Genomic DNA, 23,274 nt, shown 5'->3' on the forward strand with positions numbered 1-23,274 from the left:
AAATATTGTGCTCTCTCTGTGCCTCATTGTCAACAAGATTTGGAGGCATTCAATGGGTGTTCGTGTCTTCTCCAAGGCCTCTTTGTTATATGAATCCCTAGCTACCAAAAAGGGACTTTATAGGGTTTCTGATCTCTGTGGGAGAAAAAAAGAATAACCTATTTCCAGCTATTTCAGACTGTTGGCAGATCTAGATATCTTTTTATATATAGTCATATTTGCCATTTTTTAGTAGATATATACACATGCCCACTGAAACTTTAAAATAGTTATAAATATTTATATACTGGATTTCAGAAATAATTTAAAATTAACTTTTTTTAGACTTCTTGCTAAATATTCATTCATTTAAGCAACTCAGTGCAAGAAATGTATGTGAACTAGAACACTGTAGTTGCCTTCCTTTGTTTAGAATCTGTTTTTTCTACTGGCAATGGGTTAGACTCAGGATGAATTTATGTAAATGAAAAAGTTCCACAGCTGTTCAGTATTAATCAGTCAATGATAGGCACTTTGTTTTATAATTGATCCCAGAATCTCTTTAGAAATCTGTCTCACTTTACTTATGAAAATCTCCAGGAAAATCACTGTAAAAAGATGTATATGACTAAAGCTAGACGTCTCACAAAAATGCAGTGACTCACAGTCACACAGTGAAAATTTTAAAACACGAACTTTATTTTTATTATTTTGTACTCTGGATGCTAAACAAACACTGTTTCTGTTTGCTGCAGTGAATCAAAATACATCAAGGCACAGATGGACAGAAAAAGTCTTATTTCCCTGCAGTTTCTTACAAACTGTTTTATAACTCTACTATAATAATTAAATCAAGAGCTTATGGAGGTTACCTCTTTTACTAAAATAGTTTAATAGTGAAATTTCAGCAGTATTCCTGTTATAGAAAATATGAACATTCAGTTGAAAGAACGAAATAGAGAAGCAATGCACTGTAAACATCTTCAGTTGCCAAAACAGCATTGAATTATACTAAGAATACTATGTTAATTAATAAGTCAAAGTATAGAAATCATAGAAGTAATATCTGGGAGGTACTGATCACGTGAACACAACACATGTATTTGACTCCTAAATCTCGTTATTATTACGGTTGTGCACACCTGAGCCTTATGTTTAAATAGGATAAGAGAGTTTGTTGAAAGATTAGGCTCACGTTCACCAGACAAGAATTGTTAAAGTCTGCAAATATAGGGACACTTAAAATATTTTTATACTACAGAAGCCAGTTACTGTACAAGAGGAAATAGGAAAGAGTAGGTGTTGGCCAAAACTGAAGGCATTCTTAGAAGACCTGTGGTCTTTTACCTATTATTGAAGAAGAAACTGCCTATTTCCAAAACAAATGCAAGCCTGTTGACAGTCGTATCAATCATCATTTGTACTAGTTCAGAAGCTCTGTTGGTTTACTTGTCTCATGGAGCAATTTGTGATGATAAATTTACAGCTGAAGGGTCAAGGCTTATTTGTAGTTGAACCTCAAAGAAGACTTGGTTTTTTTAGATTTTCCGTTTCATTTCCATTCAATCAATTCTCACTTTGAGTTTTCATTCTGGATCAGAACATGCATTCTTTAACCAAAAAAACCCTTTGGGGAAATATCGATTCACTTTAAAGTTCTGTACATGACTACTTACTGATATAAATGTTACCAACTGCAGAAGCATGAAAGTACAGCATGAAAGCTGCCATGTTTTTCATGGCAGCATGTATTTATGACACATTTTTTATGTTAGTTTCTGACAATATCTAAATATAGGGCCTTTTCCTCATCAGAACAAGGTTGCCAGTGTTTCTTTCATGCAGGATTACTGCTCTTCCAAGCAAATGTACGGTTGTGCAGATACTCAGGAAGCATGAGGGAGGGATACAGAGCAGATCCCTCAGCATATGCTGATCAAACACAGTCATCATGTGCCCTCGGAGATTTGCATCCTCAGGTAGTCCTGAAGATTTGTCTTGCTCCAGGGGCAGAGAATGGCAGGAAACTATGGCATAGCTGGGAAAATAATGTGTACGTTAGGTAAGATCTCACTCATCATGTTACTTGATAGTTCAGTAGAGTATTTAAATGCAAATTTTCATATCCCAGGCTACCAGAGAAACTGAAATCCGTGGCAGCTGACTTAAAGCTCTGTGACTACTGCTCATACAAGTTTATTTCTTTCTGAATATCCAGTCTTGCTTCTACCCACAGATTTTTTTAATATTATAACTCGCCCTATGTTAGAAATGTCACAGAACTGATCTTCTGTTCCATTCCATTCCATTCCATTCCATTCCATTCCATTCCATTCCATTCCATTCCATTCTTCTGATGTAAATCTGAATGGTCATGTGCATGTGAGACCTTCTTCCAACCACACTGTTATCTGCTCAGTCAATGGTAGCCCGTGTTTGCCATTTCTGCTGAATGAGTGCTCTGCATTATTGGTAATGCCTGCACTGAAAGGGTATCCTGCAGACTTCTGTGGTGCCAGAGTTTGGGTGAAATATTTGCCACGGCAGGACATCTTGTTGTTCTCCATCTACTAGGAAAACAGGAAAAGGTTTGCCCAAGGTTAAACAAACACATTCATAACATTGAGCAACTGCTGAGGTTTAAAAAAAAAAATAATGTTTTATTGCTCATTAGAGTGCGGGTACTCAGAAAATGCTGACATTTTGGTGGTACAGAGAAATACCTCCCTATTCTTCGAACTTTTGTTCTAGTTTGGTGACAGAAGTAGTTCCAGTGCTCCAGTGGACTACGTGACTGTTGAGCCCAGAAAGATTTACTGAGCTCCCATCAAGATCCATGTGCCAATTGTGTAGCTGAGCCACAAACCTAGGTGAATGACTAGAATCATATGTATAAATTCCTTTTATATATACAGTCTTTTTCAGTATGAATGCACTAACTCTATATTTAAAAGATTTTAATTTTAAATTCAGCTTTAAGAGTTACCTACAGTCTTCAGTCTTCATAACTGCTGATGACATCAGCTCACATCCTAACTCTTGCTTGTTGTACTGATGGAAGATGCACAACAGCTTCAGTCTTTGCTATATGGAGACATCTTCAGAGCACACCTCCTTCTAAAGTAATCTTTTTATTCATTGTGAATTCAAAACATAGGTTGCCTCCTGACTAAATGAACCATTTACCTATTTTGAAAGGGTAAGAATGTCTTTCTGGTAACAGGAAAGAGAATTTATGCTTTTGAAGCTGCTGTAAACACACATGATATTTTACATCATTACTATTGGAAATCAAATTTTATGCAAACTTATGTGAGTGCTGTGAATGCTAGCCAGTATTAGCTGTTGTTAAAGACTAAGCATTTTTAGCAAATGATTGCAGTTAAAGTTAACTGCGCTAAGGAGGATAGCCCCTGAAGAAACTTGCTGGGTTTGTGGGTAACGTGCAACGCATCCACAGTGTTACTTAGCACATTCTCCTCCTTTCATTTCTTTCTTTCCTTTTTGTTTTGCTTCATTGGAGAATCTAGGTGAGGAATAACTCAGGAAGGTCAGTTTTCTATGTCTGGACCATTTGTTGTGGTCAGGAAGAGGAGTCTCTGTTTTGTATTAAGAAGAGGATTCCCACATCTACCTGGACGCAGAGTCATGCCCCCAGACCTTCTCTACCTCCTACACAAATCCAGTGAGCTAGTCTGGCACAGGGGTGTGCACACTATGCTATATTCAAAGGGTGCAAAACTATTGGTGTGGAGGTTTTATGTCCTTCCTGTATAGGCCGTGTGAGTAAGGATAGGATATTTGTTCACAAAAATGCTAAGCAGTTATCTTTCTTCCTGAAAATGTGGAATGAAAGGTCATTCTGCCACATGCCAATATCTTTACAGCTTTCTGTGGAAGTTCATTAATGTAGGGTAATGTGCAATGGGTAACTGAAAGGATAATTACATGTTTCAAATTCTTGGTATAATTCCGTACCTAGTTGATCTTAAAAATAGGAAGGACTATATTGTTATTGTATCTCTTAAGATAGATTTTTGTCAATGACTTCTTACTGCCTCTGTTAGTGGATGAATACTATGAAGTATCCAGCAGACTGCCAACCACCCATTGGAGGGTTATTTTATGGATTACGATGATTTTTGTATTGCCAGATGTTACGTTCAGTATTTCAGAAAAGTGTATTTTTCTCACTTTTACTCACAACACAAAAATTCTGTGTTTAAAGAAACTATAATGCTTCTAAATTCCACTGTTTTCACAAAATTAATAGATTTACTGCTACAGAATACTATATGGTTTAATCAAATACATATAGCTACACTATGATCTCCTTATGAAATAAAGATGCAAATGTATCTTGTATAAGTTATCTTCTTTCTTTGTGATCTCTTCCTGCTGATTAGCTGAGTAAAGTAATTTGTGGTGCATGTCTCAGTCAAATTAGTAAGTTCTTCAAGATAACAAATGTTCAGTTAAAGCATCTTCTGCTGACAGTTCCTTGTTCATTTTTGCTTTTGGGTTTTTTTTTTTTTTTTTTTACTTAAGTGGTTTGGAGAGTGGGTATTGAAAATTCAGTTATGTCTAATATAATGGCAAAAGGATTCAGGTTTACTGTTTCATATTAATTTACTTAAGAGAAAAGCTCATTTTGTAAAATACTTGTAACTATCAATCCTGCAGTCTCTGGCTATGACTTGGGTTGCTATTGTGTTTTTTTTTCTCTTCTGCTTTTCATGCATCTATATATATACAAATATATATATAAAAAATCCTGACTGTCCCCAGCTACATGTGGACATACTTACTATCTTGAAATCAACTCCTGTCCTGTTACTATTTTTGTATTAGGCCCTACTTATTCAGATGTATCTAGGCTTGAATCTTAATATGTTTTAGAGTAGATAGCAAATTGAAAGTCAGCTGTAAGTATTGCGGAACATTGTGGAACTCATAGTGCTCATTTCACAAGCCTCTTTGGCTGGTAATGATGACATCTGATATTAGAGTAACTGTAATTTGGTGCATAAATAAAGGCATGTTGCAATAGAAGCCATATAATCTGAATTTTAAATAATAGCTCTTATTTTTAAATAAGGGAGCCCTCAACTGGAATTAACTACCACTAGTTAATTCATACTAACTACTCATATAATTTCAGAGCATACTTTAATTCTGGACTGGCTCTTTGACTAAAAAGAATAAAATGCAAACAAAAAAACCCCACAAAACCAAACAACCACACTCACCACCCCTCAAGGAATCATGAAAATGTAGGGGTACGAACTTGAGATACATGTGAGGAACAGCTGTGGCAAGTAAAGAGATGCTCATTTTTGCATACTTATCAAGTAAAACCATACACTAAGTCTGTGGGTGAGAAACTAGCAGTGAATCAACCAGCTTATGATAAAGTATCTTGTGTTTCAGAGATTTCTGGTTTCAAAATTAGATCTACATATACCACCCGATCTATTTTTAAGTCTCCAGGCTATTAGCAGCAGCTATGCAATGTTAGTGCAGATTTCAGATACATCAATATTTGAAGGCACCGGCTAATTTAGGGCTTACAATGCAAGTGCATGTCTGTCTGCTGATGTAACCATGTGATCTCTTACATAACTCACATGAGGCTTTGTATGTTGCAGGTACAATCTGCAATGTTGTAAACCACTTAGATTTGATGATGGTCATCTGGTTACACAGATTACAATCAGTCTATCTTAATTTACTAAAAATACCCATGCAAGTTTGGTGACCTAATTATACTCAGATAGCTCAATCTCAGAGATTAGGAGTCCTTATTTTGTTTGAAAGTAGATAATTGGTAGATCTTCGTGCTGCCTGTGTTCTGGGCAGACACTAGTTTGCTATTAGACATACATATGCCAGTCAAGCCTTCAAGCATCCAAGCATTTCAACATTTGTCTCTCTTAGGCAGGACTGCTGCAGTGCTGTATGGGCTACATTTTTTAGAAAAATATTTTTTGCTATGAGATTCTGAGTCAAATAATGGAATATTTGTTCTAGTAACTTGGTGTTTTGAATGAACTCATTAGGAAACACTGAACAAGATTGTTCATATTCGTGGTGCAAAAGGCATCTCTGACAGTGACTTCCCTCAGCTACCTTTTCTCTTCACTATGTACCCAGTGCATTCAGTGCTCATGTGTTAAACTGTCTGTGATGAATGCTGGGAGAACTCAATTTTTCACACAGGGTACAGTAAAAAAAATTAGTTATTAAACAAGCATTTTCTGACTGTATTATAGAGAAGGCAGAGGTATTTGTGGGAATATGGAAAAAATCTTCACCTATGGGACAAACCAGAATACTGAGATAGATCTTCTCTTACATTTACCTGAAAAAAAATTGCAACGGGTAAGGATCTTGGAACGTCATGCAATGAGAGAGGTATGGTGGCACTCTGAGAGAGCATGTGGCACGCTGCTTTTAGATTTACATCAGCTTCCTGCAAGGTCCTGTTTAGCATCAGAAGTACCAGCTATTATCCTGAAACCTCTGAATAGAAAGGTATTCATTCATATGAAAGACTTTTTCCTCAGGGCATAGTACCATTCAATGAATGTATACAAGCAGAAAACCCATTCAAGTGTCAGAAAGTAGACAGAAGGCAGAATGTTATCTGAGAAATCTTGGAACGAGTAGTCCCAAATACTCCTACTTCAAGGTGGGCTGCATCTCAGTATATTCGTTTCTTGAGCAATAATAGGGAAGATGCTAGTAGGAACTTGTAAATATCACAATGCACGGTGGCTAATTGGTTAGAATAGACTTTAAGTGCTGGGCAAAAAGGAGTTGTTTTAGAAGCAGACTGTTTTATAACTGTATTTTAAATGTTTCATGGAATGCCTAAAGCAAAAGATAGCATTTCTTTTTAATTAGGATATTTATTTGTTGAACTAAATGAATAATTTATTTACTTGCTATCTTGGTTGTATGTCTTCTTTCTGTGGATCCTTGTCAGGATGTACTTCAAATGGATATTTTTAGAGAGCAATGTTGGTCTTGGGGAATAATTGAAGCATAGCAGTAGGTGAGTTATATGTCCCTGTAGTTGGCCTTTGGACCTTTTGAATGTCAGTTTTTACAGTAATTTTGTTATTTCAAAACATGCCGTGGTGATTAAGTGTTCACATCTTTTATCCCAGAAAATCAGTTGCCATCTTTGCCTTGATGAGGCAGGAATACTGCAAGCCTTACTATGTTGTGTTCAGCTGTCTCTGTGTTATACATAAAACAAGTTCAGGATAACTTTTCCATCTGACCTTTCTTCAGTCTGGTTTTGTCTCTGCTTTTGTTAATGCAGATCAGGTAGTATGACTCAAAGAAATCTAAATGCACGCCTTCTTAGTACGTTTATGGATATTTGTCAATTATTTGTGTGTTTATTTCAACAGTAGTTTGTGTGCACATGTGTTTGTGTATTTATTTGCACGCCTGCATGTACTTGTCAAACTACCTCCCAGAGTTTGCTTCTAAAATGTTGGTTCTGGTTCTCAAATTGGTGTAATTACTTTGCTTTAAAAGGCTTGTAGCAAATACAGGTAAGTGGAGGAACAAGTACAAACCAAGAGTGTGTTAGTATTGAGAGGTCTAAATGACCAGCTTGATGAAATAATGAAAACCAAGCATTTCAACAGCAAAAACCACTGGGGTACCATTGAAGAGTTATACTATTTACAGCATATTTAATTATAAGTGTCTCACATGAAATAAATATTTAGGAAAAATTATCTTTAAAAGCATCCTGGAACTAAACCAAATGACACAAAAAGAGCACAGGAAAACATCTTTCTTTGCTGTATATTAGCATAACCTAACTAACTTCAGCTGATTATCTCAATCAATGTTTAACAAACTTTGTCTCTAAGCAAATCAAATCACCCTCTGAGATACTTAAAAATACAGTTAATGGCTTAGCTTCCTGCAATGGAGCATCAAAACATTTTTCTGGATGCTCTAAATACTCAGGAAGAAGTATATGTAAAAAAGGAATCTACCTGTAATAAGATACAAAAGTTACCTAATTTTGTACTGATAGAGGAGTGATGATAATCTAAACAGCCTGAGAGTACAACCTAGTTTGAAAGCTCTATGTGCCATCTCTATGGCCAAGAAATTTTCCATGAGGATTTTACAAGCTTTTAAAAAAGTTTAAGATTGTAGGAAGTTTCCAAGAAGTTCTAGGAAATTGATCTTGAAACAACCCTTTCCAGAAACCATGGGCTAGTATAATCCAAGTTCAAGCAATTTAATGAATAGGAGTTGCTTGATATTCTAGTTTATTTTATTCGGTGTTGTAATGACTTTGTAACATTTGATAGCAATGAATTAAATAATAATGGAATTATGTAAACAAACTAAATATTCCCTCAGCTTGTAAACAGTTTGTGATGTATGTTTCTATAGAAAAAGCATTGCTGAAATTCCAGATAGCATAGTTACTGATATTGTACTTTAATGAAAAGATTATATTTTCAGTGTAACTAAATTCCCAAACAGACGCAAAATGGTGGCCTCACATGACATTTTTGCACCAATTTCATACCCAAATAGGTTGCATTAGGCTAGATATAGATACAAAAACTGATAAAAAAGCTGCTATAAAAGCACTGTCAGGCTCATTATGTAAAGACCCATCCCTGTTTCCTCTGACTTTCAAAAGTCAGATATGTGGTTGACCTACATGCAAAGATACTGCCATGGGATATGCCAGGCATGAGCTGTTTTGCACAACACCACTATTCAAATACTTCATATGAGCTGTAGCTGCAGCTGCATATAGACTTTGGCACATGCAAATTATGTCCACTTTTGGAAGCTAGTGCAGAAGGTTCACCTGAGTGTTTCTCATTGCTCTCATAGATACTGTTATATTTTAAGATATTTTCTAAACGTACTCTCGCTTTTCCACAGAAATGCAAGGCAGAAATTTTGGTCAATAAATCTAATCCTTTCCTAAAATTAGCTAACCTTCATTAACCTTTCTTGAATGACCATGTTGTAGCTAACTCCCAGCATGAGCTATTAGTACATTTTGTTAGCATCTTCCTATATCTTTTTACTACTGCCATTACTGAAAAAAATTATAGTAAATGCCAACTATCCTTGAACTAGTTATTAAGGAATCCTGTTTGGATTACTGGTGCTCTTTTCATCTTTCCTTAGTATAACTTACCTTTCTTGTAATAATGATGCTTAGTTCTCTCCTTATTAAATAAGTTTTTCCTGCTAACCAGTGCTAGATGAATTTACTTTACCACACTTCTTTTTTCATTAATATTATTTTTTACTTTGTTTAGCTTTATATCTAAAATAGAACAGTTAAGATAAATGAAAATTAAAAAGCACAGCAATACATTATGAGCTAGATGTATTACAGAGAATAGATTAAAAGCAAAAAGATACATTGAATCAATCTTGACACTTAAATGAAGTAAGATGTTTACGGAACAAATCTATGACATACAGGAACATAATCATAAAAAAACGACCTGACACATAAGATAAATCAAATGTAAAAGTAAGAATTGTTCAATGCCTTTTAATGACTAGCTGCATTTTCTCCTACAATTCAAGAATAATTATAATCTGTTTTCCAACTCTTTCTTTTTCCTTACAGTACTTGGGATGTATAGAAGTTTTACGCTCAATGAGATCTCTTGACTTCAATACTAGAACACAGATTGCAAGGTAAGACTTGTACAAGTATATTTTTTAACGTAACTTCTGAATTGTTTCCCCAGAGTGCCATGAAGATGGCAAAACACGTAGTAAATAATTTTTGGATAATGTAAGTCTACTTTTTAATTTTGCTTTTACATGTAAATCTCTAACCTGGTATTAATATCGTTCCAATAGAACTTAAAGGGTATTTTCTCATGGTCTTTTGATGTGCCAGGAAGTGCATTAAAATTTTTTTGCCTGGTTGTTATGCCAAATAAGGTACTTCTCTGGGTACCAGTTTTGTGACATTTAGGCAAGTAAGAATTAGAATATGCTCAAAATCTACAGTGGACTAGTTAAAATGAGTCTAGGGAGCTGTTTTGGAGCCACGTGTTTATAGATTTTTATGTAATTTCTTATGAAAAGACACCGGATTACAAACCGGCAATACAAAGGACATACATGAAAATACAGCACCACGATGATACCAGAGGCAAATGAGAGAATAATGTCTTTTCCAGAATGTATGTAAGAAAAAATAAGCTTGTATTAGGTTCTTATTACAATTCTTTTAAACCCATCATGGTGGTTTTGTAATAGTAGTATGTAGGTACAGTACTGTCTTAAGCAGTGTCCATGAATCATTTTATTTCTAGGAGACTATTTTCTGAGAACCATAAAAAAATAGTATTTTGCAGGATTTTTCACTTGAAAAGCTGAGCTTATTGATTTCAGAGGACTGTAGCACTGATGTCTTCTAGCAACTGGAGACAGTATTTTCAAATTCTGGCATCAAAATAATGAAGACATCCTTTCCAAAGGATATAAAGTGATATAACCGGATACGGTGCTTGAATTTCATCTCTTTAAGGTGTCTTACAATTGCTGATAGTCTGTGATAAACCATTTGTCATAGTATAGGCAGCTAAATATTTCTTTTATTAAATGAGAAAAATTACTTATTTTTAGGCTTGAATGCTGATTGCATGGTCTGTATGTATTGACTTTAGTTTACAGTTGCATACATCAACTTTGAATTGGATCCCATGAGTTCTCACAAAATGTTAATCATCAATTTGTCAGGATATTGCATTGATGAATGCTGTAAAAGTACCAGAACAGATAAATGACAGGATTTTAGCAATTTTTCTACAGTGTTCAGGCTATATATAGCCTATGAAAGAATTTGAGAATTTTACTACTGTACTTTTTTACTTACTTTTACTTTACTACTGTACTTCTTTAGACTTACCGTGTAGATTTCTGTGGTATTTGCAGCAGTGACCTTGTAAAATGATTTCATGTCTAAGCAGACTTGTAATTCCAATGCAGGTAGCAGGTTTGTGTTTACCCCTTGGCAGTTAAATGATACTGATTAATGAAACATTTGTGATAGTTATTGTTTTTGTATTCTATACTTGAAGGTGAACTGAATGCAACTTTATTTTTCTGCAGAGTCTCTTTCACTGTATTTTTTTCACTGGAATAGTGTTGCACTTTTCTTATCTAGCATAAAGACACAACTCTGCCATTATACTTAAGCACATTTGCTGATCTAAAGCAATATGGCCTGCATAAAGTATCTTTGTCTTATAGTTCTTTCAATAGAAAAATGATTCTTGGAATTATATTTTTTTGTGTTGAAGTTACAGCATATTTGACTATGTAGTGTGCATTTTCTTGGCTCATCATTCCCTGACCACATCTGGAGAGCAGGATATTCTTTTCAAGCAGGAAGCCATATGTTTCTGTTTTGCTTTTTATTTTGCGGTTGCAATTTTCTGTTTATCACAAAGCAATGAAGACTCATTAACTTAAAATTCTGATCCTGTACTTCCTGATCTAAAACTTTTTGAAAGCAGGAGATTTTAAGTCACTATTGAATCAGGATCTAGCGTCTTAGTCTGCATTTCATTAATTCATCTGGCTTTAAAAATCCTCATGCCGTGTCTTAATTTTTAAGTACCTGCAGGAAGCAGTCTATGCCATGTTTTATCATGTGGCTTTCCACATACAAGCCTATTCTCTATTAGGAAAATATTATTAAGGAATTATTAAAATTCACATTTGTGGATTGATTTGTTCACGTGCAATAAGAAACGTAAGATAGGCCTTAAGGTATGTACTGAATTAATAAGGTTAATGTTCTGATATTACAGGCACCTATTCCTTCATAAGAAGACACTTGGCACAAATTGTCTGTGCAGCCCTTTGATTACAAATAAAATAAAAAACCCTGAAAGTTACATTTGTCTGCTATCTCATACATTTATGTATGGGGGTCATTGGGCACTGGAACAGGCTGCCCAGGGAGGTGGTTGAGTTACCTTCCCTGGAGGTGTTTCAAGGACGGGTGGATGAGGTGCTCAGGGGCATGGTTTAGGGATTGATAGGAATGGTTGGACTTGATGGTCCAGTAGGTCCTTCCCAACCTAGTGATTCTATGACTCTATGACTCTGATTTCTCTGCGGTCTGCCACCAGTAAGAAAACTGTACTTGTGATTTTACAGCTTGTGATGGAGTGTGACTGAGGCTTGGGTCTGTAGGTCCAGTAATGTTAGCTATGATTGCTCCAGCTGAGGAACCTGGATCCATAGCTGCAGTAAACCCTTTTCTGTGTATGGGGCAGTGTAAACTTCTCTGTGATATCTCCCCATAACTGGAGAAACAGATGTCAAGGCAGCTCTGATCCTGTTCTGACACATAACTTTATAAATTGATCTTACTGCATATGTTGCACCTGTTTAATCTCTTATTTTTTCCAAGACCTTGCAAAACCAGTCATAGAAGAGAGTGATCTGTCTTGAGCCAACATGACTTCTGGTATTATGCAGTAATTATTCAATATGAATTAAAAACGTCTAGAAAAGATCGACCAAGTTACCTGATTCAGTGTGGAAGTCTGGATGAATCTCTTCTTAAAAAGCATGGATCGTGCTTGACATACACAAAACACTTACTCCCTTTCTAGCACTGCATCACATGCCTTTCCCTGCCTGCTTTCTTACACTTGCTTTTCCTCCATGTTGCAGTGCTCAAACATAGGAAGTCAGCCATTAGTAATCCTATGTTTGGGTTTCATCAGTCTTCCAGTTATTGTGTATATCACTTTATCTCTCTGCTAACCTTGAGAAGAAAACCCCAAATTGAGATTAGCAGCACCAATTAGTAGAAGAAAAAACCTTCCTTGGCTCAGTCAGGGGAGGATGAGATGTGTAGTCTTTGGCTCTAAATCAAACACTGGGTGTTATAATTTATACATTAGTGTGTAGGGATGGACCAGTCTAACAATGGAAGAGCTGTGACTGCAAATCCAGGAAATGGATTGAAGCCTCAGTGTAAACAGTTTGGTCAGCAGTTTTTCCTACCATGTTATGGTCATGTGAGAAAACAACCTGTACCATTTAACACTGTTGTACCTGGCCCGCGACCTGGTTTTATTTTGCTTTTTCACTTTTTCTAAATTGAAATGCTAAAATTTGCAGCAATACACTTATCTTTGTGTGAAAACAGTGAGCAAGCACTTCTACTTGTCATGCTTTTCATCAGATCTTAACAATCTTGGTGGTGCCTGACAAAAGTTATTGTTGTCCTAATTTTGGATCTGATTTGAGGAAAAATGAACAACTATGTACAATTTATAATATATCACCATTACACATTTGAAGTCTCAAGATCCTTCACTGCAGGAGAAATAGGACAACTAGAATATTATTAAGCAGTTGTACTGTATTTATTCTTTTATGTAATGAATGTAATGCCATGTCAATTCTTGAGCAAATAAATGGATGTGCAAGCCAAGGGTCAGCAGTTATGCACAACAACAGATAAAAGCCAGCTGAGTACCCATGTTGCATTATTAATAATCCAGTCATAGTTCTTATATCACATGTGAAGTCAAGATCAACAGAAGCATTTCATTTTCAACATATCAGAGGAGCAGGAGGACTAACAGGTGAGACTACTGAGCTAACTACAGGTGGCAAGTGGTCCTAAGTTCCTCTGAAAACTACCATCATCGTCACAGAAAGAAGCCACTCCTAAGCTTGTGTGGCCAGGGCCTTTGTAACCTCAGGCTATTTATTAAAAATTATAATAATAAATAAACAGGTAACATTCTTTTGCAACCTGTGCAGTGTTTGCAGTTCATGTAATATGTTTGTATGCTGATAGCTAGATCTGTCATAATGTAATGAGTCTTCAGTACTGTGTTGTATGCATGAGTGTATTTGTGTTGGATTGAGTTAGAATAATGTTGCATGCACTGCTTGTCATACAGCAGTGTTTGGCTGCATGATCATTGGTGTTTGTTGAAAACTATCGGTTTACTGTATGCAGCTTCAGAAATTCACGCCTCTCTGTGCTGAGTAAAACATATTTCTTGTTGTGTTTATAGCAAGTAGATCAGAGGACTGAAATACTTTTTATCAGCAGCGGACCCAAATCCAAATTCTGATTCCAGTCCTCCCTGTGAGCTCTGTTGGGCTGAACAATTTGAAAGAGCTTCCTCTCCAAATCTGGGCCTTGAACTTTATTAATGGCCAAAAGCGAACCCATTTATGCCACTATCCTAAGCCTCTGGAGGAGAGATGAAGGAAACACATATTTTAGATCTGGATTCGAGTCCGATGCTAAACAGTATGAATGAAGTTCAGTTGATGTAGTATTTCTTTCAACCATATCTGTATTCTTGGCAGAAATGCACTCTCAGCAAGCATCACTGAAATATGGATGGAAGACATTGAAAGGGAAGAATGTTTCTCCTGTGATTTTTGAAGGTGGATAGGTAATGTGTTACCTGCAGTGAATGCTGTATTCAGCCTCCTCCTTAACATGCTTTCTTGCTTGGAAGTTGAGTGTGGTTCACCGCTGCTTTCTGGTACTTTGACTATGGATGTGGGGCATAGCACTTAGGGGATGGCATATTTGCACTGCAGTCTAGATACACAGCTCTGTGCAGGAAAGGGTGTGAACATGAATCCACTTTCAGTTACTTCAGGGTGTAAGCTCTGGGATGCATGGGTTACTGACTACTGCATAATTCACCAGGAAGCAATATTCCCAAAAGTGGGTGTGGACATCCTTATAATTCATACAGCACACCTCTAAGTGGAGCAATGACAGATACAGTGCTTGATTCTGTCAGGGTATAACTTACATTTGCTAATTGAGCTGTCATTAACACAGAAATAGGTTAGAATAAATAGGATTTTGTATGTTTAACATTGAAATCTTTCATTTTCAATGTAGTAATAGTGGGGAAAATGTTGGCTAGAATTTGGATTGATTCTACTAATAAATGGTAATGCAAAGCCTGAGTGAGAATAATTAATTGAACTTTCTCGTTCCACTTGCCTTTCTGAGAAAGCGAAGAGCCTCTCTGGGTATGGGGAAGGTAGAGACATGAAAGCCAAAATCAGTGGAACAGTTTTGGTATACAGCTGTACCCTGAGTTTTAAGAAAGGTGGTGACTCCATTTGGTTCTGCAGAAGCAGAAGGACTGAGGTAGTGGTCTTAACATGTTGTAAATGCAAAGTTAACTGCCTATTACCTTGGAAATGGAGACACTCTCAAGTTCTTCTGCTAATAGCACCTAGCAGTTCGATTACATGGAGAAACAGAGGCACAAGGAATTTGATTGTCTCTCATATGATGTGTTCAGTTACACCAGTCAGTTTATCACCACTGGACAGTCCTTTTTGGCAAATACAGCCTGTATATTTATAAATTGTCATATATCTTAGGAGATTATTCAAGAGGGCAGTGTTAGAACTTTAATCCTCTAGCAAAAAAAGAGGTTTCGGAAGATACTTATCTCTAAAGTTCTGCTTTGGACATGAAGCCAATTAAGGTTAGACAAAAATGTTCGTTAAACCAAATTTTTTCATTTACTTTTATAAGTTTTGCTGTGCCTTCCTCTGAAGACCTGTTATGGGCTACTTTTTGAGAGATATGATACCATAGTGAATCACCTGAGTTTGGAGGTTACTATGATCCTGATTTAGCAACAGAATAGTTTTAATTTCTCTCTCTCTCTCCATCTCTGTGACCAGTACTAGAATAAAGAGCAACAGATGAGGCTGAGTGGATAAAAGGTCCCAAAAGAGTTAAAGGATTGGAGCTACCTAACAGATCTAAACCTCCAAGTATATTTAGATATATCTAAATAAAGTGTGCTACTGGATAGAGTCTCACTTTAGATTTCTAAAAATAAGACCATTGTTCAGAACTGTTGTATTAGAAGTCATCAAGATTGTGTGGACTTCTCTGTTACTGATGAACAAAACAGAGTTTCATTTTTATGAATGATTTTATGTGTTATAAAAGGTCCAGATTGTACCCAAAATTGCCTCAAATATTTCTTTAAGTTAGATCATCTATAAATACTGTCTTTGAGCATACCAAAGGATAAAAGATTTATTTGGTATGCTCAAAGCAAGAGAATACTCTCAAGTACATTTACTTCTATTAGCAGATTGATATGTCTCATTCTGAAGATTGCAGCAGCGTAAGAATAAAAGCCATTGAATACATTCCATACTACATACCTTATAGCATGTGGTACTCTATGTCTAGCAGTTGCCAGAGCCAGTGCTTTTACTGTATAAAGTTAATTCAATAAGTCAAAAGTGAAGTCGGACAGCTTCCTTTCATTTTCTGCTTGTAGATTTTCTACATGTGAAAAGACTTCATTTCAAGAAACAAAATGAGGAGCTGAGGGGAAGAAAAGGAGTCATCGTCTTCTTGAGCTACGACTGACAACAGCTTGTATGCCACATCTGCTGATGTTGCCTTATTCCACAATCTTTTCTTCCAGGCTTTCTGTTGTTTATATGGTAGGACAGGCTTTGCTTTGGTCAGGCTGATGTGAAAAATGGCATCCCTTGGCCTCTGCACCACTTTCAGGGTGGTTTTCCTGCAGGGATACTCTTAGCATGGTACTCTGAATTTATGGCAGTAGGCACACCAATGCCATGCAGTTAGCCTCCCCATCCTATCTGTAATCTCTGTCCTGTTTTTCTTAGCCACTTCTCCAGCCTTACATCTTTCAGACATGGTCAATTTACCTGTTGGCATTTAAAGTTCTGTAAACAGTAATATGCTGGTTTAGTCTTCAGAGCTTGTGAATATCACTTGTGCTACTTCAGACAGCATGCACTCATTTTGCCTGTTTTGCAAATGAACAAATAATGTTTCTTTTATTAAATGGATTTCTAAAGGTGTATTTTTGGTCTCCATTTTTTTCTTTTTCAGAAGCAAGTTATTTTATATTTGGCATAGAACAGCAAATACTGGTACAACACTTGGTAATGTTTTATAAATGATTAAAAGTAAATTCACAGGAATACACTAGTGTTAAGAAATAACTGTGAGCCTTCCGTACAAGTCTTCTAGACATATCATGCTTTCATGGAAAAAGACCATCCTTTATGTCTTTTTTTTTAGCCTGTGAAGCCCTGTGCTTTGGAGGTGACAAAGAAATTTGAGAACTATAGGATGCTGGAACGTATTAACAAGAGAATATTGGTAGATTTTAAGTCTTGCCATACAAAGCATTTCAGACTAAAAATTAGTCACAGTTTCTCATCTCAATATTGAGATGGCTATACTTTTCCCAAACATGTTGAGAAAATCTGTGCAATCTGTATGTGCTTATCATTTTCCTGAAATATGAGTACCAGGATTCTGTATCTAATCCATTAAACCATATTAATTAAAAACAGCAACAACAAAACCTGTCATCACAGCCAAAAAAAAACATTGAAACCACAAGAAGAGAGGGTATTTCATGTGATGGTGTTTCATAGAGGAACAGATTTGAGCTTCCTGAGTGGGCTGCTTTAACAGTCAGAGTAAAATATGACTAAAACTATGAAAAATATCAGGGCATTAGCCTTTTCAATGGAACAAACTGGAAATGTAAACTGTCTTTTTTTTTTCTGTCTCAGAGACATGTCAAGTCACTTTCAAGCAGAATAGGTCAGCCTTGGAAAATGCATCTTGATAGTTTTTCACTGGATACATTAAATGCTGAAATTATATTAAAAATACATAACATGTTTTGTGCCAAGAAAATGACTCCACAGTATGACCATCTGCAAAGCACAAAATACTCTTGGACAGATTTGGAACTCAGTATGTGGTCCCTACTGCAGACGATGCAGTAGCTAATTTTACAAGAGATCAAGATAACTCTACATTGGTGTTTATCTGAGCCTAGCTAATGAAACAGCATGTTGCTTAGAAAGGTGTAATGTGTGTTTGTGTTGAATAACTTTCTTAACAGATAGAAAGCAAATGTAGTTACTTACATCCAACTTTTCTGAACTCCATGCAACTGTTTAGCCATGCAGATACATCCAAAACCTCTGCTTTTGCGTTCCATAGGCAAAGTCACAAACAAAGGGCACTCTCAGCCTAGCAGCAGTATCTACTTCTGGGCTTGATTTGTGGCTCGGGTGTTTGTACTGAAGAGACATTTGCAAATTTGGTTTCCTGCAAAAAAAAACCCCTTAGGTCTGCCCTCTGCTGCCGTGTCTGTCGAAGCTGGAAAGAATTCTTTAGGATGCCTTTTCCACATCAAAAGGACACCCCCTTTCCCTTCCCCCCAAATTATCTAGATTGAACAAAGAGATCCAGGGACCTTCACCTGAAGAAAGTGTGTATCAGTGCAGTGGCAGACATTCAGCCACCCTTTTTCTTCCTGTTCTCATCAGATACTTCTTTAAGACTCCTTAGATCCCAAAAAGCACCGTGCTTTTTGTTGCAGGTACAGAAAGAGTTGCTGCCAGGCTATTCTGACCTTGCCTTGGTAGAAATATTCTGTCAATATCTTTTCTGAAGTTCCCAGCATATTCACCAAAAGCATTGTTAACTTAAATCTTGCAGTAGGTTGAGTATTCACGGTGTTTTTACGGTGTTTCAACAATGGAAGTTAAAAGAAATGCCAAATTCAAGTTCAGATGTCCTGCCCCATCTGATGTGTATCTCACCAAGCTGTCACCTTTCTCAGGTCTCCCCCCCCATTTCCAGCCTTCCTGCAGACTTTGGGAACATTGAGTTTTGTGAAAAGAAGATATTCTACTAAAAGTAAGACAGGTAGTTGGAAACCCTATAGTGCTTTGTCACCGAGTGAGAAGATGTATATCCTAGCTTTTCAGCTGCTTAGTGCTTTCCCCGCTCCATGTACGAACAGTAGCCAAGGCTGCCTTGCCAACCCTGGGCTTCAGTCTCTTCAGCTGGTGCGTTTTCTCTCCTGTAGTCAAGTGGCAGTTTTTATCAACAAGGTCCTTGAGTGAGATGGGTCTATTGAGTAACATGCTCTATGTCTGACTATCAGGAGCTGGCAGGCAGAAGTAGTAGCAAAACCACTACAAATCCCAGCCCTGCACCAGAAAAGTAACAAGTCTGTAAATGTTTTTTTTGTCAGGTGTGGTAGCCTCAACATTCCTTTTTCTTCCTACCTGCTCCATGTTGCTGCTAGAGAAAGAAGATGGTGGATGTAAACAGAAAGAGAAAGGAAGTTACAGGCAAATGTATCCCTCCAAGAACAGTTCATTTCTCTGAAATACAAATCCTTTTTGTGTGTGGCAATACCTATGAGAGATCTCAATGCACTAATCGGACCACTGGAGGAGACAAAGTGTATGAAATACTGGTGATGCCTCTGCGTCAGCAACTTGCAGCCAAAATGTTGGGAAGCTCAGACACACCTGGGGAAGCAAGAGGCATGGGTCTGAAAGACAGTAGTGGGCTGGAGACTACACAGTCCTGGAGTTCCCGCACTGTTGCCTGCAGAGGATTTGGTTTGGTGCAAGAGATAGAAAATGACAAGTTTTAACGCAGCAGCAAGGCGGAGGGGATGGTTCTGTATAACATAATATCTATCTGCTTTACCTGAATTGCTTTTTTCCCTTTTTTTTTTTTCTTTTGCTTTTCCTAAAATTTCTTTTTCCCGATTACATTTTTAGGAGTAACCCATGTCTCAGTATCATGATGATCATGTGTGTGATGCTTGCTGTGCTGTATTTCCTTTAAGATACATCAGGGCTGCTCTTTTAAAGCTAACTGAATTTTACTTGCTATGTAAGAAAAGTTAGTAGCTACTTTAGCTGAAAAACTTGTTTGGAGCCAAAGAAACATTATGGTAAATATGTGAAAAAAACCCAAGTGCTGAACTGTGAAATAGAGAGCAGTTGTAGCTGTTATGGTCTGAGGGCATACACAAGGTAGGGTTTGTAGTGAGAAACAATTTTATTAGGTGTATGAAAATAGTTGGGGAAAAAAAATAAGAAAAAGACAAGCAGTGAAGCAAACAAGCTCTCCTCTACACCTGAAGAAAGGATTGTGTGCCTGAAAGCTTGTATGACTGTCTCCTGGTACATATCTCATGCTTCTTCAGGATGACAGGACTTTAAATCTGCTGTAAGTCCTGGTTCACCCCCACAACCACCAACCCTCAAAAATAATAAATTCATACGTTTTCTTCAGGTGATTTGAAGTTTGGGTTTCACTCCAGGTAAAAGTCCTGAAGGCATAACAATATAGTGATTACTGATTGCAGCTGGATAAATCTGTGACATTTTCGGAGACTTATATGTTGAACGCTGATGCATGTATGACAATTGTCTCCTGACTCACTTGTCAATCCTGTGCATTCACCTAATGCATAGTTGAAACATGATCCTGCACATGGCATAAAATTAGAATAATTTATGTTTTATTAAGGTGGTGTTTCAAGCTTTTGATTATTTTGACTGTTCCTTAGCTTGCAGTTCATTGTCTCCCACTCTGTGTTTTTGTTTTGTTGGTTTTTTTTTAATGAAATAAGTGTCATTTACATGTTTTTAGGTCTAAAGATCATGTACTGTCAATCTTAATTCATCTTTGAAAGAGCTAAAGTTTGGAGTCACTTTTACTTGTCTCTGTGCAACTGTTCTGTCTTACAGTATTAATGGAACAGGTCTGCTACAGCTTTGTAGCTAATGCTCACAGCAAGGCCTCTGTGTGCTTGGGAGCAAATTCTAAATACTGATCAGATTGACTATTCAGATAATGAGTTATTAAATATTGGATTGATCTATAGGATTTGTTTGTAACAGTATGATTTCAAGAGTTCTTGTAGTGTGCAGTAGCACTCCTATGAGAGAGCATGAAGTAAAATTAATTTTCAACATGCATTTCTTTCGTTCAGTTTGAGTGTGATGGGAAGAATGAAGCCACATTAGCAAACTGAAGCAAGATGTCAATGGCATTAATTTTGCTTATGGTTTAAAAATACGGTCACAAATACATTACTCAAATTATATTGGAGAAATATAAATTAAAATTCTGTGCATTACATGTGTTGCATACATCATGACTATTACTAGGAATATTTTAGAGTTCTGATATTCTCTGAAGCCTAATGGTTTAGCTTTGATTGGTAAAGTGCATAGTATAGTAATGAGAAAAATGATAGTTACTACTCCTTTTATTAGAAGGAAGATTTTAAAAAAAGTGTAAAACAATGTTGATAAAAGACTTGTCTTATGGTCAAATTCCCTATGGCATAATGAGGTACAAAAGTGAGTCTTGGAAGGAACTAGTAAGACAAATATTCTAATTTACGGTGAGAAAAGGTCTTTCTAAACGTGCGAGAAAACACTTGTCCTTTGTAATTCTCAATATACCTTACTTACACTCACATTGATTTACTGTCTTCTGCTCCGCACTAAAATAATCTAAATTTGAATGGCATCTGTTTTAGCCCAGAGAGGAGAGCTAACTGACCCGCTAACTATCCTCACTCTTGAACAGAAATACAGTCTGAAGCTATTAGCTCCCAGCACATTTCAAGTACAATGAAGAAACACACACATTCGTTTGCCATAAACTGTTTTCTGTCTCTTCAGGGAAGCAATCAGTCGTGTTTGTGAAGCTGTGCCTGGTGCCAAAGGAGCCTTCAAGAAACGAAAGGTATTTTTCTTTTCTTGTAGCGCAGTTGACTGTATTTTCTTTGTTCAACACAGAGGAGATGAGACACAGCAGGCAAATGACTTTAAAGCAGTTTTGAGAATTGCAGACCATTAATCATTTAAAGTATTGTCTGTTTTCACCCACTGTGTTGTTGCCTCTTGCCCTTTGCTCAGGATCTGCTCTTATAAGCATCTAGAAGTATGGGTACATCCAGGAAAGTGATTGTGGCTTGCCTTTATGTTCCTAACATAGAAACCCCATCCTTTTCTTTCTTTGGTAGATTGCAAGTGGATCACATAAAACAGAGTGATGCGTTTTCATAAAATGCATGAATAAATTGAGGAAATATGTGCTGGAAGCTATTGCAGAGGCTGAAAACATACACAGTTTTGAAAGTGATTAGATCTTTTCTTGGAGCATAGCTCTGCTGGTGACAATTAATGAGTTTGGATATCACATTTCCGGAAATAGAGAGAAGAGACCAGTGATCCTGTTCTCTATGCTTTTTCGATAAACACCTGTGGGCAATGATCAGTGACCAGCACTGATTGCAGATCCAGCGGGCATTGGCCTTACACGGCCATTACCATGCTTTTATTCTTATTTGGAATCGGGTTCTGTGGACAAGAAATGGAAGGATCCTTGGCTTGATTCCTGCATTGACGACTCTCAATAGTTTTGCACTGCCTGCTCTTCCAGGAGCCTGCTAGCAAACTGGGATTTAATGTTAACTCTAAAGGAAAGAGCATAGAAAGCGATTAATTATAGTCCTTGTGTGTTGTTGGGCACAGGAGAATAGGCAGTTTAAGGGATCTGCTTCTCCATCTCTGAAGAATCTCAGCAGAAAGAGATGGGATGAAATGCCACTTGTTTGCAATGGAAAATCAATCCCTACTGAAATAAGGCATATATGTCAACATATGCCACAGTGTAATTGGAAATTGTCTCAAAAATTAAGGTTGTGGTTCTCACTCCCTGCCACCAAATTTTTATAGCGGCATTTCTAGGTTCTCTGGCTTTCATTTTTAAACCTGGAAGCAAAAAGGAAAGTATCTTTTTCACTGGAAAGCAAAATGATGCAAACTATCATTGGAAAAGTAGGTCAAACAGAGCCCCAAGTGGCTAGTGAAACCTTTGCTGTACTACTGGTTTTAGAAGAAGTGTTGCTTATCAGTTTTTGAAAAGAGTATTTTTAAAATAAGTCTGCTGACTAGAAGAAAATTTGCCCAGCAACAGAATGTTGGATGAATGTTAAAGACAGATGTCTTTGCCAGTCTGTACTTCCATCATGTTTTTGCCACTAGTGGCTTACAAATTTGGTTAAGGTGACACGTACTTCTTGAGGCCACGCTTTTACATTTGAGCCACACTGTGAACAGGAGATCTTTAGGCATGACCTGTGAATCATGAAGCTTTAAGGAAAAAGGAGAAACAAGACAATTGAAAGAGATTGTTTTAAAGAGAAGTTAAGGAAGTACTAGCACTGTAAGACGTCAAAGGTAAAATAGCACAGCATGTATGTTATACTTGAGCAATGTGTAGATAGCATATATTTAATCAATTAAACAGAAGGAAAAGAAGCTAAAACGGGATAAATGTAAGCTCTGAGGAGGAAAGAAACACTGGTGTATCCATCCTGTTAGGCA

The 23,274-nt window shown here is 36.8% G+C and overlaps 1 protein-coding gene across 2 annotated transcripts in view; it reads left to right on the forward strand.

Annotated features, from left to right (window-relative positions):
* SHC3 (SHC adaptor protein 3) overlaps positions 1-23,274 on the forward strand; it is a 66,172-nt gene that overhangs the window by 15,241 nt on the left and 27,657 nt on the right. For both annotated transcript variants that reach the window (XM_009566361.2, XM_054053878.1), the window contains exons 6-7: positions 9,626-9,696; positions 21,565-21,628. In XM_009566361.2, coding sequence (XP_009564656.1) covers positions 9,626-9,696; positions 21,565-21,628 — 135 coding nt within the window. The remainder of the gene's footprint in view (positions 1-9,625; positions 9,697-21,564; positions 21,629-23,274) is intronic.

Source organism: Cuculus canorus, chromosome Z (genome assembly GCF_017976375.1).
Source record: "Cuculus canorus isolate bCucCan1 chromosome Z, bCucCan1.pri, whole genome shotgun sequence".
Lineage (NCBI taxonomy): Eukaryota > Metazoa > Chordata > Aves > Cuculiformes > Cuculidae > Cuculus > Cuculus canorus.